Source organism: Halteromyces radiatus, assembly GCF_025201355.1.
Source record: "Halteromyces radiatus strain CBS 162.75 chromosome Unknown BX664scaffold_10, whole genome shotgun sequence".
Lineage (NCBI taxonomy): Eukaryota > Fungi > Mucoromycota > Mucoromycetes > Mucorales > Cunninghamellaceae > Halteromyces > Halteromyces radiatus.
The window spans coordinates 1-20586 of NW_026251696.1; the positions used below are offsets into that span (position 1 = coordinate 1).

The 20586-nt window shown below is 30.4% G+C and overlaps 8 protein-coding genes across 8 annotated transcripts; 4 read left to right on the forward strand and 4 right to left on the reverse strand.

The window, feature by feature from the left end:
• Window positions 1-810: 810 nt before the first annotated feature.
• Window positions 811-1302, forward strand: BX664DRAFT_389028 (uncharacterized protein; the record flags this gene model as incomplete). Its single annotated transcript, XM_051549515.1, has 2 exons — window positions 811-838; window positions 869-1302. 2 exons carry the CDS (start codon window positions 811-813, stop codon window positions 1300-1302), a joined length of 462 nt encoding a protein of 153 aa, XP_051396136.1.
• Window positions 1303-4341: 3039 nt separating this feature from the next.
• Window positions 4342-5029, reverse strand: BX664DRAFT_342302 (uncharacterized protein; the record flags this gene model as incomplete). Its single annotated transcript, XM_051547117.1, has 3 exons — window positions 4342-4554; window positions 4848-4903; window positions 4927-5029. A coding segment is annotated over one exon (213 nt), but the record flags the coding sequence as incomplete, so codon positions are not given.
• A 1420-nt stretch (window positions 5030-6449) lies between these two features.
• On the reverse strand, window positions 6450-7257 carry BX664DRAFT_342317 (uncharacterized protein). Its single transcript, XM_051547118.1, has one exon. The coding sequence runs from the start codon at window positions 7110-7112 to the stop codon at window positions 6474-6476; it is 639 nt and encodes a 212-aa protein (XP_051396138.1). The 5' UTR covers window positions 7113-7257; the 3' UTR covers window positions 6450-6473.
• Window positions 7258-7605: 348 nt separating this feature from the next.
• On the reverse strand, window positions 7606-10433 carry BX664DRAFT_270080 (exocyst complex component Sec10-like protein; the record flags this gene model as incomplete). The annotated part of the gene is made up of 13 exons (XM_051541079.1): window positions 7606-7864; window positions 7946-8008; window positions 8090-8298; window positions 8373-8483; window positions 8545-8692; window positions 8758-8835; window positions 8905-9263; window positions 9366-9414; window positions 9498-9571; window positions 9634-9891; window positions 9953-10100; window positions 10166-10278; window positions 10341-10433. Coding segments are annotated over 13 exons (1962 nt in total), but the record flags the coding sequence as incomplete, so codon positions are not given.
• A 211-nt stretch (window positions 10434-10644) lies between these two features.
• BX664DRAFT_36058 (uncharacterized protein) lies at window positions 10645-11257 on the reverse strand. Its single transcript, XM_051548171.1, has 2 exons — window positions 10948-11257; window positions 10645-10846 (listed from the first exon to the last, which is right to left on the reverse strand). The coding sequence occupies exon 1, from the start codon at window positions 11212-11214 to the stop codon at window positions 10951-10953; it is 264 nt and encodes an 87-aa protein (XP_051396140.1). The 5' UTR covers window positions 11215-11257; the 3' UTR covers window positions 10645-10846; window positions 10948-10950.
• A 379-nt stretch (window positions 11258-11636) lies between these two features.
• BX664DRAFT_286631 (cyclin-domain-containing protein) lies at window positions 11637-12658 on the forward strand. The gene is made up of 2 exons (XM_051541712.1): window positions 11637-12085; window positions 12160-12658. Exons 1-2 carry the CDS (start codon window positions 11699-11701, stop codon window positions 12511-12513), a joined length of 741 nt encoding a protein of 246 aa, XP_051396141.1. The 5' UTR covers window positions 11637-11698; the 3' UTR covers window positions 12514-12658.
• A 201-nt stretch (window positions 12659-12859) lies between these two features.
• Window positions 12860-14839, forward strand: BX664DRAFT_270024 (WD40-repeat-containing domain protein; the record flags this gene model as incomplete). The annotated part of the gene is made up of 9 exons (XM_051541072.1): window positions 12860-13235; window positions 13337-13392; window positions 13450-13563; window positions 13649-13829; window positions 13896-14078; window positions 14142-14237; window positions 14307-14357; window positions 14429-14551; window positions 14628-14839. 9 exons carry the CDS (start codon window positions 12860-12862, stop codon window positions 14837-14839), a joined length of 1392 nt encoding a protein of 463 aa, XP_051396142.1.
• A 772-nt stretch (window positions 14840-15611) lies between these two features.
• On the forward strand, window positions 15612-20571 carry BX664DRAFT_286638 (muts domain V-domain-containing protein). Its single transcript, XM_051541713.1, has 22 exons — window positions 15612-16471; window positions 16570-16632; window positions 16716-16833; window positions 16924-16993; window positions 17063-17169; window positions 17265-17279; window positions 17347-17786; window positions 17857-17878; window positions 17948-18045; window positions 18128-18215; window positions 18314-18465; window positions 18556-18614; window positions 18693-18817; window positions 18907-19114; window positions 19179-19218; window positions 19368-19497; window positions 19575-19639; window positions 19718-19810; window positions 19886-19952; window positions 20013-20083; window positions 20183-20278; window positions 20388-20571. The coding sequence occupies exons 1-22, from the start codon at window positions 15647-15649 to the stop codon at window positions 20490-20492; spliced, it is 3057 nt and encodes a 1018-aa protein (XP_051396143.1). The 5' UTR covers window positions 15612-15646; the 3' UTR covers window positions 20493-20571.
• The last annotated feature ends 15 nt before the right edge of the window (window positions 20572-20586 follow it).

Sequence of the window (20586 nt, forward strand, 5' to 3'; positions counted from 1 at the left end):
GGACAGCCCCAGTTTGTATCACTACTATTTACCTTTGAGGAGGATGTAAATAATGAGTTTGCGCGGTACCAGTGGATATAACTACGATATAGATTCAAATAAAAAAAAAAAAGAAGAGATCGATATCATATAAGGCTGGTGGTATAACGAAATAGATTTACCTTAACAAACGCGAGTAATATAGCATATAATAGGTTGAAGGTACTTGCGTTCGCTTGTTCTAACTAGAAGGTGTGTGCACACATGACAAAAAAGAGAATGATTAAGTACACGAACATAATGGAGATTGTATCCAACGTCACTTTTTTATTATTATTATTATTTCCATACCTTACTTTAATTTGTATTAAAAAAGATAAACATATAACAAAAAAAAAAAAAAAAAAAAACAAGGTGATAAAAAGAAGAAGATAAAGAAAATAAACAAATAAAACTTTTTTTTATATAATTCTCACTGCACCTGATTTGTCTCCGCGGGCTTCAAGAATGCAAAACTTGATGACCCCTGACGATCAATTTTTCCTCTCTCGTTCGAAAATGAATATAACATAAAACAAATCATTTTCTTTCAATTTACTTTAGAGTAAATTAAAAAAAAAAAAAAAAAGAAATGAGGATCAATACCATCTAATATTCAGGTTGTGTGTGATTGTATTAAATCATTATCTGAAATAAAATATATTCCGTAATATTTGTTTATATTCAAAAGAAATTGACCATGTCAAAAAAAAAAAAAAAAAAAAAAAAAAGAGAATGTTCTTTAGATTTCTTTTTATTTTATTTTATTTTTATTTTTTTCTTAAAAAAAAAATGCTACTTAAACATCTACCATGTATAGGTATAATAATCCTATATCTAATACATTTAGTATCCTCGGCAACACATCAAATACAAGTAGGACCTAACGGACAGTTGATTTTTGAACCCTCAACTATTGATATTATTGTTGATGATTCCATCCAATTTATTTTCACTGGTACTCATACTGCTACTCAAGCATCTTCATCAGATCCTTGTAAGAGAGCATCACCTCCTGCGTTTGATTTTAATTCCAATGGACAACATACTTTCAACACGTCTGGAGTTTTTAATCTCTTCTGTGACGTTGGTGATCATTGTCAACGAGGAATGAAAGGCGTCATTACAGTTTCGTCTGCAAACTCTACAAGCACTTCCAATCCTACTTCTACAAGCACTTCTAATCCTACTCCTACAAGCAGTAAATCATCAGCATTTACAAAATATAATTGCGACATCTTATTGACAGTAATCATCATCATGGTCGTCACTTGTTTTACTTGAACCTTATAATCTATAGTTATACGTTCTCTGACAATATTATAATAAAAGATTATAGAGTTTATCATGTCCTTGGGACACAAAGTATAAAAAAGTGAGGAATGTTGATTTGATGTGAAGATGTGAGCTGTAGTTTTTTTTTTTTTTTGACAATCGATGGTAATCATTAATCATCAATCATCCGTACATTCAATCATTTCTACGTTCAATCATCCATACATTCAATCATTTCTACGTTCAATCATCCATACATTCAGTCATTTCTACGTTCAATCATCCATACATTCAATCATTTCTACGTTCAATCATCCATACATTCAGTCATTTCTACGTTCAATCATCCATACATTCAATCATTTCTACGTTCAATCATCCATACATTTAAGCATCCATACATTTAATCATCCATACATTTAATCATCCATACATTTAATCATCCATACATTTAATCATCCATACATTCAATATAAATATAACGATTCTTTTTTTATATTTCCAAATCTAAAGGTTACAATGATTTTGGAACAGAGAATATTTTTAATCTTTTACTTATTTATTTTGAAATATGTTGTAATTAAATTATTCAAGATAACCATTTAATATTTAACTATTTATATTCTTTACAAGGTTAATTCAAATTCTAATATGAATATATTTACTATTTAAAAAAAAAAAAAGGAATTTTTAATATAAAACAAAAGTCTTTTTATCAAAAGCAAATCCTACAAAAGAATTGTAATAAATGTTGACAAAAATTTTAACAATATTATTTTTAATATCAAATAGGGTATCAGCTCAGGCTGATTCCTATACCTTTAATCATTTAATAATAGCACATGGATCCTTAATGGCAATAACATTTCTATTATTAATTCCTATAGGAATTTTCCTTGCTCGCTTTGGTAATAGATTATTACCTAGGTGTTCTAGATGGATCGAGTCTCATATGATCGGAATGCTCTTTTCTGCCATTTTTCCATTTCTAACGGCTTTTCTTTGTGCATATTTTGCAACTACACCTTATAATTTTCTATTTGCACACACAAAAATTGGCTTGACTATATTTTTATTAATATGGATTCAAGTATTTCTTGGTTTGATAAATCATACAATTTATCGTTATCGTAAAAAAAGAAATGAACTTCCATTAAATCGTCCCTGGCATAATCATATACATCTTTGGTTAGGTAGAATGATTGTGCTTTTAGGTATATCTAATATTCCGGTTGGTTTGATATTATATGAAGCACCCAACTTTTTTTATATTTTGTACGCTATTTGGACATTTCTTCTTATATGCGTATTTATTGCGTTGGAAATGTATACTAGACATCATACAAATTAGTACTAATAAAATATCGTTGTATAATATATATTCCTTGGATCATCATAACTTTAAACCTCCTTTTTTTTTAATAGAAAAGGAAGAACCATATTATATTGTACTGTGATGATTGATTTTGTATTGCATGTCATCTTTGGATCATCATCATCATCGTTGTCATCAACATTGATTTATATTGTATATCACTTGTTTGGAAAATTACTCTTTTCCGATGAATGTTATATGAATGAAAAGATCTTGTACCTTTTTTTTTCCTGATTTGGATTGCCACCCGCATAATGAAAAAAAAAAAAAAAAAAATCTGGGTTCCAAGGGAAAAGGATGCTGCTAAGAAAAAAAATAAAAAGTTGGTTTTGTTTATTTTTCTTTCTTCTTTTCTTTTTTCACTACTGTTTTTCTACTGATGCTTTCTTCTTTTATTTTTTAACATGAACCAAGTCAAGGTATGAAAATAATAAATAAAAAAAAAAAAGAGACTTTTTATACATATTTATTGTATTCGTGGACTGACTCAATCAATCTTATCTTCTTTTGTCATTTGTGTGATACCTTCTAGTTGAAACAAACAAACACAAGTATCTTCAGTCTATTATAGGCCGTATTATTCATGTTTAATAAGGTAAATCCATTCCAATACATCATCAACTTTATATGATAATGATCTCATCTTCATCATTAACAATCTTCACCCGGAGAGGCTTTATTTGGTAAGAAACAAATTATACTATAAACTATAAACACTTTAAAACAGAACTCACTCCATTCTTTCCTTTTCTTTTCTCTCTCTCTCTTTTTTTTTCTTTCTTTTGTCTTAGACCACTTACACTACCAAGCAACAAAAGTGAATCTCTTACTCTATAAAAGACAACAAGCAAGGTAATGTGTTCATTAATTTAGTTATTTCTTTACACACTGAAAAAAAAAATTAAAGCTAACTCTTTTCTCTTCTTACTATTCGCGTCTTTGGCTCACTTATATTAACAGAAGGAAATCCCTTATTCCATGGAATTATTATAGTCAACATTGCACAAAATACACGAAAAGCTTTCGTTTGAACTTTATTACTGGACCATGAAAGAAAAATATAAAAGGTAATATCTAAAAAGAATAGAAAATCTTCATATGCAAAGACTTACTGTTATAATATTATGTCAAGAGAATACAACTAGATGGCCATATATATCAGTACAAATGGAACAATGTGCAACAGGATCAATGGGATGTATGTACAACATTGAAATGGACGGATAATACGATCAATTGGATGGATAGTAGTGATCAATTGGATAATGATGGATTACAGAATCAAACATACTATTAGGAACAATAACAAGGCATCAATTGGACATCGACAAGAGATAAATAGTACAAACGTATCTTGATTAATATCTTCATCTGATTTCGTATATTACGTTCTTTTATTTATAGTTAGCATTACTAGTTATATTATATTTTTATTTTTTTTACTTGTATTTTTTATTTTTTTTATTTCTTTTTTTTTTTTGGCTATAATTTCATTTTTTTTCTTTTTCTTTTTATATGTATACATTCTTACTTACAATAAAAAATATATTATTTGACATATTTGTATAAAATCAACTGAATAGAATCAATCACAAAGATTCATCAATAGCAGTAACCTAATCCTTGTATATATATAATCATTAAGCATCTTCATCTTTCTTTGATGGAGAGTCTCAATAAATGCGCACAATGACAAATATGTTATCACAATAGTTACACAGTGTTTTCAAAGTCTTTTTTTTCGGGTCACAAGAAAATGCTTTTCGTGATGTTATAAAATAAAATATCGTACTTTCCCAAAATGAATGGCGCATTACCACTTTTTCAGATATCGCTCCAGAGATGGCGGTAGAGTACATTAAAAACACATAACATATTGATGATAACTTGTTTATTAAAAATAAAAGACACAAAATAAAAGTAACATGGACTTATCATATTTTTAGCAGCTTTGGGTGTTGCCCATTCTTTTTTAGGTATCAATTGATTGATGATTGATGATTGATGATTGATGATTGATGATTGATGATTGATGATTGATGATTGATGATTGATGATTGATGATTGATGATTGATGATTGATGATTGATGATTGATGATTGATGATTGATGATTGATGATTGATGATTGATGATTGATGATTGATGATTGATGATTGATGATTGATGATTGATGATTGATGATTGATGATTGATGATTATATGTTGGATGATTGATGATGGATGATGGATGATGGATGATTATATGTTGGATGATGGAACATCGTATCAGTCACTGTACAAATTTCTGATAAAATACAAAATACTTCATTCTAGTTACCTTCTGACAGAACAACATTTTCTTTTTCTTTTCTTTTTTTCTTTGAAAAATGTCAAAACACTCTTTTATCAGCCAACATGATCAATCAATATAATAACGATGATTCATCAAACATCTATGTAAATTAAAAAATACAATAATAAATGTGCTGTACACAATCATACTACCATTTAAAATAGAACAACTAAAAAAAAAAAAAAAAAATCTAGTCATCAAACTAAAACACGGCAAAAACAAGTCAGTATCATGTATCACTTAGTACATGGATATTGTAATAATAGAATTTAATGTAGAACACCTATGTAGTTAACTTTATTATAGAGAGAGAAATGTTGCTAACGCTAAAAAAAATGATGAAGTAGATACTAAAAATAATAAAGTAGATACTAAAAAAGACAAATGATAAATTAAATACAATAGAAAGAGAGAAATGCTGTTAATACTAAAAAAAAAATGATGATGAATTAGATACGATATAAAGATAGAAATGTTGCTAATATTTAAAAAAAAATGATAAAACTCGTTTACATCTTGTCTCATCATTTTATCTACTAAAATTAGCTCATAATTGCAGGGGTGATTCATTTTCTTATAAAAGGATCTCTTTGATTTAACTTTTTTTTTTTTTATTTCTTTACATTATATTCATCTTACCTGCTTCCTTTTTGGCCTACCTGCCTGCTTTTTTGTCTGCCTTCTTCTTTTTTTTTTTTTTGCCTATCTTTTTCTTCACAAGTATTCTTTAATGGTTCAATAGCCGTTGTCTATAATTTTCTTTACAAGTATTCTTTAATGGTTCAATCACCGTTGTCTATAATTTTCTTTACAAGTATTCTTTAATGGTTTAATCACCGTTGGTTCAATCAATTTAACAACTTAACAATTCAACAATTTCCGGGATGGTTATCGCCAGGTACCTACTTTCGTTGCAGCGATGCAGCGATCACGTTACACTTAAATGGTAAGCTAGTGAAATATTTTTATCTGGATAAATATCACTCATTTTTTATTTTTTTATTTTTTTTTTTTTTATATGCAAACTTGGTGAACTCAATTGGTGGATTTCTTTTTTTTTATTGGTCTTTTTTTCATGATATCTATTTTCTTATATTCTCTATTTGATTATGCGACAACTCTTCTCTTTTCTTCCCCGTCATTTATTTTCTATCCTTATGATATTTTATTTCCTATTTTTGCGCCATCTTATTCTTTGAATTCCGTCATTTTTTATTGAATAAAGTGTACAAAAATAATATTTTTATTTTATTGATCAATAAGAAGATAAAAAAAAAAAAAAGGAAGGAGGAAAACAACTGTGCCAGCAGTAAAATAAGGAGGGGGGGAATCTAAAAAAAAAAAAAAAATAGTCTATTGTTTGTACAAGGAATCAAAAAAAAAAATGCATTTGTTGTGTACGGGGGTAAGATGTAAAGGGGGAGAGAAAGAGAGAGAGAGAGAGAAAGAGAGAGAGAGAGAGAAAGAGAGATCATGCAACATGTGAACCATAAAGAGCCGCGACGACGATGATGACAATAACAAGGATAATACTAAATCCAATAGATAAATATCGATTTAATTGTTGCCAACGTCTTGCCATTTTACCACCTTGATCAGGATGTCTTGGCCAACAAGCACCTATCCACCAGAGAGGAGGAAACAAAAAGCCAAAGAGAAACAAATACATGCCAATTGAATGAACACCATCCTCCTTATCCCATACCCACCAAGGTCGTCGTTCTTCTGAGGGTATGATACTCTTGACTTGATGTAAATCCGATTCTATTGCTGCCCATAATGTGTTTGGTGTTTTATCATTATCGTTTGTTTGTTTTTCTATATCCATTGATTCATCATGAGTCTTGTCCTGATTGATCAAAGTAGAAGCATCCTGTTGAAATTGTCGGTCAATATAATCATGAAAACTTGAATCTGATTCTTGAGGAGATCTTGAAGTATGGAATATAACGGCATTATGAGGTAATGGTGAAACAAGAGTCATAGGTGAAGATGTACGTTTGCCTACAAGTTCTGTCCGAGATCCTCGAGAAGATTGATGTGAAAGTGGCGTGGTAGAGCGAATGAGATTTTCCGCTACTTGATAAGCATGTTGTTGTTGTTGTTCCATTTAGAATAAAAAATACATCAAGATATCATAAATTATATTATATGTAAACGAATGGAATGGGGGATTGCTTAATAAAAAGAAAGAAAGAAAGAAAGAATAAATAAAAAAAAATAAAAAAAAAAAAATAGAAACAGGGTAACACAAATATGATTAAAATAAAAATAACAAAAATAAAAATATTGAAGCGCAGTAGGAGGATCCCCGCTCATCCCTCCCTCCCTTCCCCCCCTCGTGTCAACAGTAAAAATAAAGGATCATCCAGTATAATAATCAACAACCATCCCTTATTGAATACAATTTTTATAAAACCGTTCTTCTTTTTTTTTTTTTATTTTTATTTTTATTTTTATTTTTTTTTTTTTGCCACTCCATAGTAAAAATACATACCTCCCCTCTCTCCTTATATATTTTTCCCTTTTTTTTTTTTTTTTTTAATACCACTCCTTAAACAAAATAGAGAAGAAATAGTTTATAAATAATAAAAAAAAGTTATCTACATAATAATACAATCTGTCATATCTTTTTGTACTACTTTTCTAATCACAGCCCAATCACTTCTACAAGAAGCAAATTCAAATAAATCTTCTATTCGCATAAGACCATGGTATCTTTCTAAATCATGAATCACACTCTTGATATCCGGTGCTGAATCAATAATATATAAATTGGCCAATGATTTGAGTGCTAAAAAGTATGGAGTCACTGATTTTTGTCGTAATGAAGATACAAAATCATAATACGCATTCATATCACTAGTCATTTAAAGAAAAAAAAAAAAAAGAATTGAATTAATCTATCATGTTTTTTTATTATTATTATTTATCATTTTTTACCAAATATATCGGATACCACCTTGTTCATTCACAGTTTGTGTTTTTAAATGTTTTGATAAAATTCTATATTAACATATTATAATGAGTCATCTTTTTAATTCATATCTCTTTTTTTTTTTTATTTTTATTTTTATTGATACTTACTCAAAGAATCGACGTCCTACTTCAGAAAAGAATAAATCCATTGTTGATTTTTCAGCAGCACCTTGTAACATGGATGTATTTGCCTTCAAACATTGAATCACATCTAAGCAAGCCTTAGTAGGAGTCAAATCAACCATAAAATCTGGTGGGTTGTAATCACTTGGTAATTGTTCAGTCATCAAAATCATTTCAACTTGTGACAATAACACCTAATGAAAATATATATATGTTTAGATACATTCCTTTTTTATTATTAGTATTATTATTTAATATTATCGTTTACCTGAATCCCATGATCCATTCCTTGAGCAACGCAGTCATCCAACATTCTCTCAAATATCTTTTTTTCTTTATTGACTTCATTCATAAAATCATGCTTATCAATGAATTTGGTCTAATAATACAAATAAAGAATAAGGTACACTTATCTTTTTTTTTTTTTTTTTTTTTTTTACCATTTCTTCATCATAATAAAGTTGAACCATTTGTTGAATCACATCTGCTATATGTACCAATTCAAAAAAATCCGTCAATGGTGGAACATCGTCCGTATTGCTTGATGATTCCATTTTGGGTTTATATCGTAATAATTCATTAGATGCTCTAAGGAAGAAGCGAAAAAAAAACTGAATGATGATCATCTTCTTATTTTTTTTTCTCAATTTTACCTATCAAAAGCAGGTTTGATATGTTCCGCACCTAAGGCTTTCAAAAGTCGAATAAAAATTTGTTCATAGGTTGTTTGACTATAGAAGAAAAAGTGCGATAGACAAATATCTGTTAATAAATCCAAAACAAGAATTATTAATACATACATATCATGTTTCATTCGTCCAGGGAATCCAATATCAATAAATCTTTGTACACGCCGTTCTGAATCCTTATTGTAATGTATGAGCTGTAAAGCCAATTCAAGACTAAGTAAATCCTGCATCATATCCAGTTGAGTTTGAGCTGTTTCCAAAGCATCATTCGGATCAAGGTTACTATTGCCATCTGTTGAAGGACGTGAAGATGGTGATGAAGAGGCAGTGGGAGTGGATGGTGATTTGATGGAAGAAGCGGATGATATAGAAACCATAGATCCCGTTTTCGTTTTTCTGGAATTAGTAATGGATGATCGTGGTGTAGATGGAGGTGTTGATTGTGGTGTAACATTTTCAGATTTCCCATTCTTCTTATTGTGATTGCCGATGGTGGTATCCGAAACATCATTTGGTTTCATCGTTTGTGATCGTTGAAAAGGTGAAGCTATAGTAGTTGCTGCTGATGATACAAGATCCACAGGAAGAGCAATTACCTTTTTAAAAGCAGATAGATAATTTCTAAGTAATATAAACGATTTTTTTGGTCAATTTTATCTGAATCTATTTCCTCTCTCTCTGTCTTTTTTTTTTTTTCTTTCTACCTTTTAAATGTTTCTCTTGATTGATTCGTAATTCTTTTGGCATCTTCGTCGCTTTGAGCACTGGTTCTATTGTTCTATTAAAAAAAAAACGTATGTTGAGAATGATAAAAGATGTAACTTTTTAATATTTCCTTACCCATCTTTCTATTCCTTCTTCACAAGTCTTGTTCACATATCCTTGTTCCTCGAATAAATAATCATCCAGAAATGGTAAAAGTAGTTTGAATAAAAGATTAGTGCCTCTTTCTTGATCCAAGTGACATGGCAAGTCAGTATCAGTCATGACTTTTACTAAGGAAGTTGTCAAAGATAATGCCAAGGAGGTGGTATGTAGATAAACTTTGGTGCCTTTGTCATGAGCCAAACCCATTAGTTGTACAAGATATTCAGAAATCTGTTAAAATAGATATAAAGAGTTTGAATACAAAAATAAAGGAATATTAACATATACTTACCACATCTTCAAACACCCGATCCGCAAATGAATAAAAGACATCAACGTTGGATGGAAATACTTGTGAGATAACGGTTGCTTGTTGTTGTAATTCTTCTGTAATGGCTGCAATAAATTGATGAAATGGTTCCAAATCATTCTCTGATTTCCTATAATAATCATCATAATATATATAGTTATTCCCATTCATTGGATTTCATTCTAATAATCTTACATAAAATTATCTTCAGGTTTAAATGGATTGTCATAAAATATTTGATGTTTTTGAATAAAAGTTTGTATACAAATAGATCCGCCATTCAGTGCCACCAAAGCATGAGCATAGATCTGTGTCAAGAAAAAAAAAAAGTATTCAATATATATATATATTGTATTTTCCCTTTATTTACCTTCATATTATCCAAGTTTTGGGAATCATAAGCAACTTCAAATTCATGGAGAGAAGCACTTTCAAAGTATTGGCATAATGCATCCACACCCTCATTAATCTAATAGATAAAGTTAAATAATGTTAAATAATCATCTCCCACCCCCTTGTTATATGCAGTCCCCCTTAAAGTTGTTTTCTTATTGATACTTGCCTCTTTCCAATCACTAACAACGTGTACAAGACCAAGACCACCCAATAAATTCAATGTTTTTCCACATTCTATAGGTTTAGAGCCAAAATCACAAAGAATCTTAGATTCTTTACTATGACGGTTTCGAAGGTCCACGTAATAGGGTATCAATTGAGTATATAATTGTTTAAATCGTTCTCTTGCTTCACCGGTAGATTTTGCCCTTGCTCTAGCGTTATAAGGATCCGTTTGTAATCCAGGTATTAGTTCATTCAATGGTTTATTGTTGATAACTATTTCTTGATATTTTGATATGAGTGACCCTTTATCTTTGGCTTGATATGATTTTAATAATACAAAAAAAAAAAAAAAAAAAAAAAAAGTTAAGAATAATTTGTTCTTGACCAGTAGATAATTATTTTATTTATTTATTTACTTATTACTTACCCATAAAAGTACCAAAAGAACCAGCTGTATGTCGTTCTATAATATCTAACTTTTCATCCCATATTTCATCATCATAAGCCAATACTTTGAATCGTCTTGAAACTAGAGCAACATTGGTCAAACTGGATAATGGTAATAATTGAAAGATGCGTAATAAAACATTAGGTGGTATTGGGCGTTTGATTTTGGTAGGTTGTATAGGTGAAGGTAATGAAGACTCTATAGGTGAAGTCACTGGTGAGTCTATGTAATCCATAACATATAGAGAAAATGTAAAAGTATATTCACAAAAAAAAAAAAAAAAAAAAAAAAAGAAAGAAAAGAAATGAGGGGAGAGAAGGGAAAAAGGTTAATTTTTTTTTTTTCTTGTTCATGAAGCGGAAAGTGAAATTGTAAATGGGTTTTCTTTAATATGAGTGACCTTGTAACGGAACGATACAAACTTTGATTATATATATTCAATAATAAAAATAAGAATTTCACAAGCTTTTGATATTTTTTTTTTTAATTTGATTCCAAATTGCAATCAAATATTAGTTTATTATTTGTTAGGATCATATTTATCAAGTAAAGGAAACCTTTTTTCTTTTTCCTTTTTCCTTTCTTTTTTTTTCAATAGCAGACAAGCGGGGAAAATCATTGCTCCCTTTTTTTTTTTTTTTCTTTTCTTTTTTTTTTTTTTTTTATTCTTTACTCCTTTTTGTTCTTTTTACCTTTTTTTCTTTTCTCTTTTCAATTCGATGACCCATGGACTACATACTTTTGACCTTGGCAAACATGCTCCTTCTTCTACTATAAAGATGCTTGCTTGCTTACTAGAACGAATCACAAAGACAAATGACAAACTTGTGGGTGATATCAAGAAACCAATGAAAAGAACGCCTTATATATCTTTCCATGCTCAATCTTTACCTACTATTGATATTGAAGCTTACCTTACTCGTATACTTAAGTATTGTCCTTGTGCAAATGAATGTTTTCTCTCTCTTTTGGTTTATTTTGATCGTATGAGTACCTCAGGTTTGAGGATTGACTCTTACAATATACATCGATTGATGATTACTGGCATCATGGTTTCAAGTAAATATTTTTCTGATGTGTTTTATACCAATACAAGATATGCAAAGGTAACAATAATAATAAAAAGAAAAATATTTTATATAAAAAAGGATACTTACAAAAAATTATCTTATATATGAAGGTAGGCGGCATCCCTGTTACTGAATTAAATGCTTTGGAATTGACATTTCTCAAACTCAACAATTTTAATCTCAATATCTCACTGGAAGAATTGGAATTATATGGTGATCAATTATTGGAACATTGGATTAGAGAAAAAAGAAGATCATTACAGCATTCTACAAATCAACCAATATCAACAAAGAGGTCATCATTACCCATTGGCTCTCCTTCACCTATCTCTCCTACTGCGACTACTACTACTACCACACCACACTCAAGATGTAGTCATGATCATACTGTTTTACATTATAATCATGCTTTAGGTTATGAAAGAATGATGATCATGAATGATGATGCACACTCTCCTGCTTGATGCACACTCTCATGACAACAACAACAACGCGTTCATGACAAACAATTTTCAATACCATCTTTTTAGTTATACTTTATTGTTAGATATCCCGCCATTCATCCTTCTTTTTTTCCAAAAAAAAAAAATAAAGTTTCTTTTTTATATCAATATTTGATCATTTTAAATATTCATTTTATTATTATTATTATTATTCAAGATCGAAATCACATCCTTATGTACGTTTTGGCGGAGATGAAAATATAAGAAATGGATTTTTTTTTTTTTGTATTCCATAGGTCTTTTTTTTTTTTTTTTTTCCTTTAAATAACTTTTTTTTTTATTTATTATTTTTGATCGAACGAGTATTATGGATGCGATACCTAGTCAGCGACAGACGTCTTCTGGAAATGTTCTTTCTTCCTTATCACAATCTTCGTCATCTTTACTAGGAGCCTCCAATAGGGATCAACAAATCGAAAAATTACTCAAAGAAGTCAAACAACTGAAACAAAGAGTGGATATCATGGATAAGGAAAATATTGCTTTGAAGAAAAGTATTTATGATCTTTCGGCTCGATATGCGGCATCTATATCTCAAGGTGGTCTGAATTATCGTCCTGGACCATTTGTTATGGATCCTTCCAATACAACTAGTGCAAACAGTGGCGTCATTACAAAGGCTCAAGAGATTTTGACAAAGGCAGTACAACAAGCTGGTGGTGATATAGATTCCTTACAAACTGGTAAAAAAAAAAAAAAAATGTTATATATTATCAAAACCATACCATTCAACCTCTTATTATTATTATTATTATTATTGAATGATAAAAAAAAAAAATAGAAGTTGGATATCATGATACCCGAGATGGCAAACCATTCCAAATACGTGATGAACTCAAGGTAAAAGAAAAGGATTGGGTTTGCATATCACTGACATTCATCCATATATTATTACAGGGTCATACGGGAGCAGTTTATTGTGTAGAATTCTCTCCTAATGGTGACTTGTTAGCTACAGGATCTTTTGATAAGACAGTTCGTTTATGGGAATTCAAGGAAAGCCAGAAAGAGGTACTAGTATTATTATTATTGTTATTGTTATTTTATTCATAAACTAGATTATAGTTAATATTATCCTTTGTTTGTTATAATCTAGATTTTCTGTTTAAAGTCTCATACACTCAATATATCAGATTTGGCTTGGACTCCAGATTCAAACACTCTTCTTTCAGGATCATATGACGAAACATGCAAAACATGGGATGTCCAAACTGGCAAATTATTGACAAATACGGAAACTGAAGGTTTTGTACAATGCGTGGCATGGGATTTTATTGGTAAAAAGCTGATTCAATATGTATTGGTAGATTATGGGTATTAACATATACATATTTCATTTCTAGAAAATTCTGTATTCTATTATGGTACGTCACGTAAAATTCTTGCCATGGTGGATTCAAAAGCAGATGAACCCATTATTATTCGAAATGATGCTATGGTCAATACATTATATGCTTCTCGAGATGGTATCCATGTGATCACTGGAGATGCCAATGGAATATTAAAAGTTTGGGATATGCGACAAAGTAAATGAATAAAATAATATAAAAGTAGGAATTATAAAATACTAACTCATGAATGATTATTAGGAAAATGTATATCTGCTACAGATAATGATCAAGAAAAGATGCCAATTACCCATATATCTATTGGAAAAAGACGAACAGATGCATCAAGACGAGCAGGTATTATTAAAAAAAAAAGGACATCTTAATAATGAATATATGAGTCATTTATAATTATTTTTAATTTAGTGGATGATTATGATGAACCTCGATATATGGCTGTCAATAGTTATGATAATTGTAAGTAATATAGAAAGAAATTAGGATCAGTTTTTTTTTTTTTTTTTTAATATCATTTTGTTGTATTATAGTGCTACGAGTTTATGATAGAGGAATGGATCCACCAAAATCAAAATTGCGACAAGTTCATACATTGAAAGGGTTCACTAACAAGAATTGGCCAATCAAAAGTTCATTTTATTGTGGAAGTGAATGTAAGTGGAAATGAAATAAGAAAAAAAAAATATCTAAACATTTGTTTACACACTTTTATTTCTTTATATATATTAGACAATTCATCTATTCTTAGCAGACCATCCATGATGACTAATGAATATGGAGATCCAGACTTTCAATCAACACCTAGCGACTATTTATCGGAAATAGCAGAACCAAAGGAAGAAAAAAGTGTGTTATTGGCCACTGGTAGTGCTGATCCTTATGCTTATCTTTATAACGTTGGAGAGGTAAAACCTGATTACATAGACTTGCTTCATCAATAACAATTTCTTTTATATATTACTTTTTTTTTTTTTTAGGATCGTGCGGAATTGATGCAAAGGTTGGAAGGACATACAGATCGTGTCTACACTGTCAACTTTCATCCTACTGAACCCATTTTGGCAAGTGGCTCTGCTGATTTTACTGTCAAGATATGGGGTCCAACGACTCGAAATAAAAAGAAGATTTTAATTTAGAATCATATCCTCCCAACCTTTTTTTTTATTGTTGTATATAGTTTAGTTTATTTCATGCTTCCCATTATTATCATTATCGTTTTATTTTTAATTACCTGCATAGTAATAGAACATCCTTATCGTGGTTTTGTAAATAAATCAAATATTATTTTGTTTTTTTGGTATGTTATTATTGTCATCTCTCCTTCCAGTTTGTTAGTGAAGCCATTTTAGTTTACTTATTATCCATACTCACTTCAAACAAGTCTACCTGCTCCTTTTATATTTTGCTCTCTATTTCTCATCATATTGCAATATAAACAAAAAAATGGATGATATTTGTTGCTTTTGCTGATGACGGTGTCATGTATTACTGCTGTGGATGGTGACGATGTCTGATAATAATGATAATAAGAAGAAGAAGAAGAAAATCACGTTTTCAAGCATGTATATGAGCGATGCTAGAGTGACAAGTTAATTTAATGATATTCAGTTAGAAGATCGTTTGAGTCTAAAAAAAAGTATATTCAGCTATTTCTTCAAATGCATTTTCCCTTTTTTTTTTTTTTTACTTCTTTTTTTTTTTTTTTTTTACCTTTTTTTTTTTTTTTCTTGTTAAATAATCCTTTCAACATGGAGAAAATCGATCTGACTTTATCTAATCCTGATCCTGATGACTGGTTATCTCAACGTTCCTTGACTCCAACCACTTACGGCACAATTGAAAGAAATAGAAGAAATATTGATATTTCCTTCAGTAGCCAGTCTTCCAACTTACTCTCTGAACGTACCTTTACGCCGACTTATTACAATGGAAACTACAGTATTCCTTCAATACCGTCAACTTCATATGACCTGTACTATGAATCAACAAGCGAACTTTCAACAATGCCGCCTTCCTCTCTTGCACCTTCCGAATCGACTTCTTCCGTCGCGTATGATAGAAACATCAGACAAACTTCTCCCATTGAATCAGCAAGAAAAGCAGAAAAACGACCAGCTATACAGTACTCTCCATCTTCTATTCTTCGTTTATTACAAAGTCCCAAACGTCATAAGACCGACACAACCATACATACTCAACCATTTCAACAGAGAACCTCCTACCTTTCGCCACAGACTAGTAACAAGACTAATATAAAACTATCTTCAACAATCAGCAGGCACCAGCAACAACCAGCACTGGAAACACAAACAACTGAAAAAAGTTCTTTCCGCTGTGATAAAAGTATCAACATATCGGATAATACCCACTCTCCACTACCGCTATCACCATCCCAGCAACGAAAAAGACGAACACCAGCCCGATCGGTTACAGCTCCTCATTCGTCGCGACCTGTAAATAGCTTCCAGCATCAACATTCTACTTTGATGGCTATTACTGAAGGTTGTGGAGTCGCTACTGAAATTGGTATTTGCACTATTCATATGTCAAGTAGTGAATGCATGATAGCTCAGGTAGGCCAAATTCTTTATCCATCGCGTACTTCAGTTTTTACGTAACTAAATGTAGTATTCTTGTTATTATTACTATTATTATTATTTTACTTTTTTAGATATCCGATCTTCCTACTTTTACCAAGACCATGCATAAAATCTATTTGGCGAATCCTTCCAAGGTATATCATAAAAAATGACGCTTACATGAATATCTTTTTTTTTTTTTTTTTTTTTTTGTGTACTTACTTTTTTTCTTGGACAGATTTTGGTGCCTGTATCAGTTATGGATCAAAGATCGAAACTTTTGGAATTGATAGAAAAACATTTTCCTACTATCCAACTCACATCATTACCCCGGAAAGATTTTAATGATGAAGACGGTAAGAAAAGAACTGGAAACCAAGAGAGGATGATATAGGATGGTGGTGATTTTATTTATTTATTTATTTTTATGTTTTGGAATATGATAGGAATAGCCTTCATCAAGAAATATGGAATGGAAGTAAACGTACCTTCTCTGACTCATGCACTTTCCACAAAGTATGTATCGATTACAAAAAGTAGTATTCATCTAATCACTTGTTAACTTTTTTCTCTTTTTTCTTTTAGATATTACTGTTTGGCCGCTGTAGCTGCATTATTCAAGTACCTGGAAAATCGTGACGGATGGACTTTTTCTGAACATACACTCAAATTTATATATGGAACTGTAAAAGGTAATCATGGAAAATTGTAATATGGCTTCCAATGAAATGGTACCACAGTACTTACGCTCTTCCTTTTATACATATATATATGTATATATGAATAGGAGTAATGATGATAGGTAGGAATACCCTTAAGAGCAGTTTGCATTACAAAGGAGCTTACCTTTTTTTTTTTTTGGTTATTAGATGCGATCACGGCAAAAAACTTGGAACTTGTCAATAATATGAACAAATCACACAGCAAAGAGACGCTTTTTGGTGCAATGAACCATACAACGACTCCTATGGGTGCACGACTTTTACGTACAACTATTCTACAACCTTGTACCGATCTTGAAACTATTTATGCAAGACATGAAGCGATACAGCAATTGTTGACAGATGAAGCAAATTTCTTTTCTTTGACATCCAATCTCAAACGTCTCACTGATCTAGATCATATCATATCTGCCATCATCAAAACTCTACGTCCGAATACAAGTCAACAACAAGACAACATTGTCCATCTAGCAGAGTGTAAATTGAATCATATCATCACACTCAAGAATGCACTAAATACCATTGAACAACTCTCTCATGCATTAGCACCTTATGTGAACAATCCTCTTTTACACAAGATCAAGCAAGTAAAGTCAAAAAAAAAAAAAAAGGTTGTATACTTGAAATGAATTCATTTTTTTTTATACAAAACTTTAGGTTGTCTCACACGAAAAATTGAGTAAGTTGGAAAAAGAAAGGTCAATGATTTCATCATATAGTACATTCAACTACTACTTTTTTTTTCTAGATGTGTTCAGACAACTTATTCAAGAAACTATCAATGAAGATATTGGAATTGAAAAAACAAGTCTAGGTATTCGAAATCAACGTTGTTATGCAATCAAGGTATCATCGTTAACAATCACTAATCAGAATCAGTCAATATACAAGTAGCAAAATTGATTCAAAAATTCTATTTTATATATAGTCTGGTGTAAATGGTCTTCTGGATGTCGCTCGTCAAACATACAAAGAAGCCATCGAAAGTATTTATGATACGGCCACTGAATATTGTGGTAAAATCAAAGATGATCATAGTTTATTTCCAAAAAAAAAAAAAAAAAAAAAAAGTGATATATTTTTAATTTTATTCTATTTTATTTATTTTTTTTAGAGTCTACAAAGTTAAGTTTAAAGCTCCAATTTGATACTGAACGAAAATTCCATCTATGTCTTCCTCTGAATGCTCTCACCGATACTCTACCATCATTCTTTATCAATATTGCCAAGAAGAAAAAAACTATCACTTTTACGTCTTTGGAACTGGTAATCCAAAAAAAAAAAAGATAGAAATGAAAAGAAAAAAGAGGTATCTTTTGTTAAGTCTTTTTTTTTTTTTTTTTTTGGTTACATTAGCTTCAAAAAAATAGCCGGGTGGAAGAGTCGTTATCAGAAATACTTTTGATGTCGGATAGGTAGGTAATATATATACACATGATCCATAAAATTAAAAAAAGGGGGAAATTTACATATTGTTGAATTGATTTATTTAGATCTGTCAGTGATTTGTTAAAAAAGTTTCAAACCAATATTGATATACTATACAAAGTATCTGAATCCATCGCATTACTTGATCTCCTTCTCTCTTTTGCGTCTGGCTGCATGATATCTGAAAAAGGTAAGTAACAAGTTTCATCTAAAGGAAAAGGTTCTTTTTTTTTATTATTATTATTAATATTATTATTATCATTATTATATACCCAATAGTTCGTCCTGAGTTTACACGGACATTGGCGATCAAATCAGGCAGACATCCCATCTTGGATACTATTGATACCAACGATACCATACCGAATGACACATTTGCTTCCTTGTCCAGCACTTTTCAATTGGTCACGGGTCCAAATATGAGCGGCAAATCTACTTATATCAAGCAAGTGGCTCTCTTGACCATTATGGCTCATACCGGTTCATTGTAAGTTTGTGGATATTGCATTTGATGTCAATGGTTGATACTGACCTTTTATCTATTTCATTAGTGTTCCAGCTGAATATGCATCTTTTAAATTAGTTACTCAGGTAATCACAAAAAAAAACTGAGAGGAGAATGGAAGGTTAGATCGAGAAGAGTAAATGATGACGATGACGATGATTTTCTGTTACTTTTATTTTTATTTTTTATTTATTTTTTTATTTTTTTTTTTTTATTTTTTTTTGTGATGCTGTAGATTTTATCTCGATTGGCTAATGATACAGACAAAACGACATCATGTTTTATGGCAGAAATGCAGGAAATGGCTTACATTTTACAACATGTCACTGATTCAAGTCTTGTGATTATTGATGAACTTGGACGCGGTATGAAAAGAAAGAAGTTGCTCACGTTGGAAAATGATCTTTCTCACCACTTTTTTTTTTTTTTTTTTTTTACTAAGGTGCTTCACGTCCAGATGCCATCGGAATAGCAACAGCGATCTCAGAGCAACTTATTCAGTCAAAGGTAAGAATACCGAAAAAAAAAGTGCAAATGACGGTCGATGACTTGATAAATTTTATTTATATTTTATGATGATCATAGTCCCAGTGCTTCTTCGCAACTCATCTACTTGAAATGGCATCAAACCTTGAAGTTTATCCCAACGTGGTCAATTTACAAATGTTAACAGAAACGGTAAGTGAAAAAACTAGCGTATGGAAAAGGGATCAATCTGATCATACCATTGACTCACATTCTACTTTATATTAGGGCCTATCAACCACCATGTCCTTTTCACATATTGTAAAAGATGGTCTATCAACTTTCCCTCACTATGGTAGGAAAATATATATTATCATCTCTATCTTACTGGTCACTTTTTTCTGTTATAACAAAGGCATCCATGTCGCCAAGTATATGGGATTATCACAACAAATTATTGATTATGCAACTGAAGTTTCGGATATAGTATATTTTGGAGAAGAATATAATGATCAATCAAAACCAAGACTTTTGAACTAATTTTTGTTTTTTCCATCCTTTTTTTTTTTTTTTTTCCTCCTATAGCTACAATCAAGAAACAATAAAAGTACCATGGTAAAAGAAGAATCAAATATCTCAGGTTGTGAAATTAACAATCATCGATACAAGGTTCTTTATTGGGTAAAAAAAAAAAAAAAAAAAAATAAGAAGAATAAAAATAATAATAATGTCATTTCACAAATGGACCTTTTCTCTAACACGCTATCTTTTTTTATGTACATATATATAGTTTGCGGACAAAATACTTCAATTATCACAATCATCACGTATTGATACGGATATCAATGTACAGCTTCAACATATTCAGTCGCGGTTGAAAGAATTGCTAAAATAGGTTGGACCAGTCTTTCTATACTGTAGTTTTAATATGATCTTTAGTTTAGCAATTGTTATATATATATATATATATATATATACTCAAATAAAAC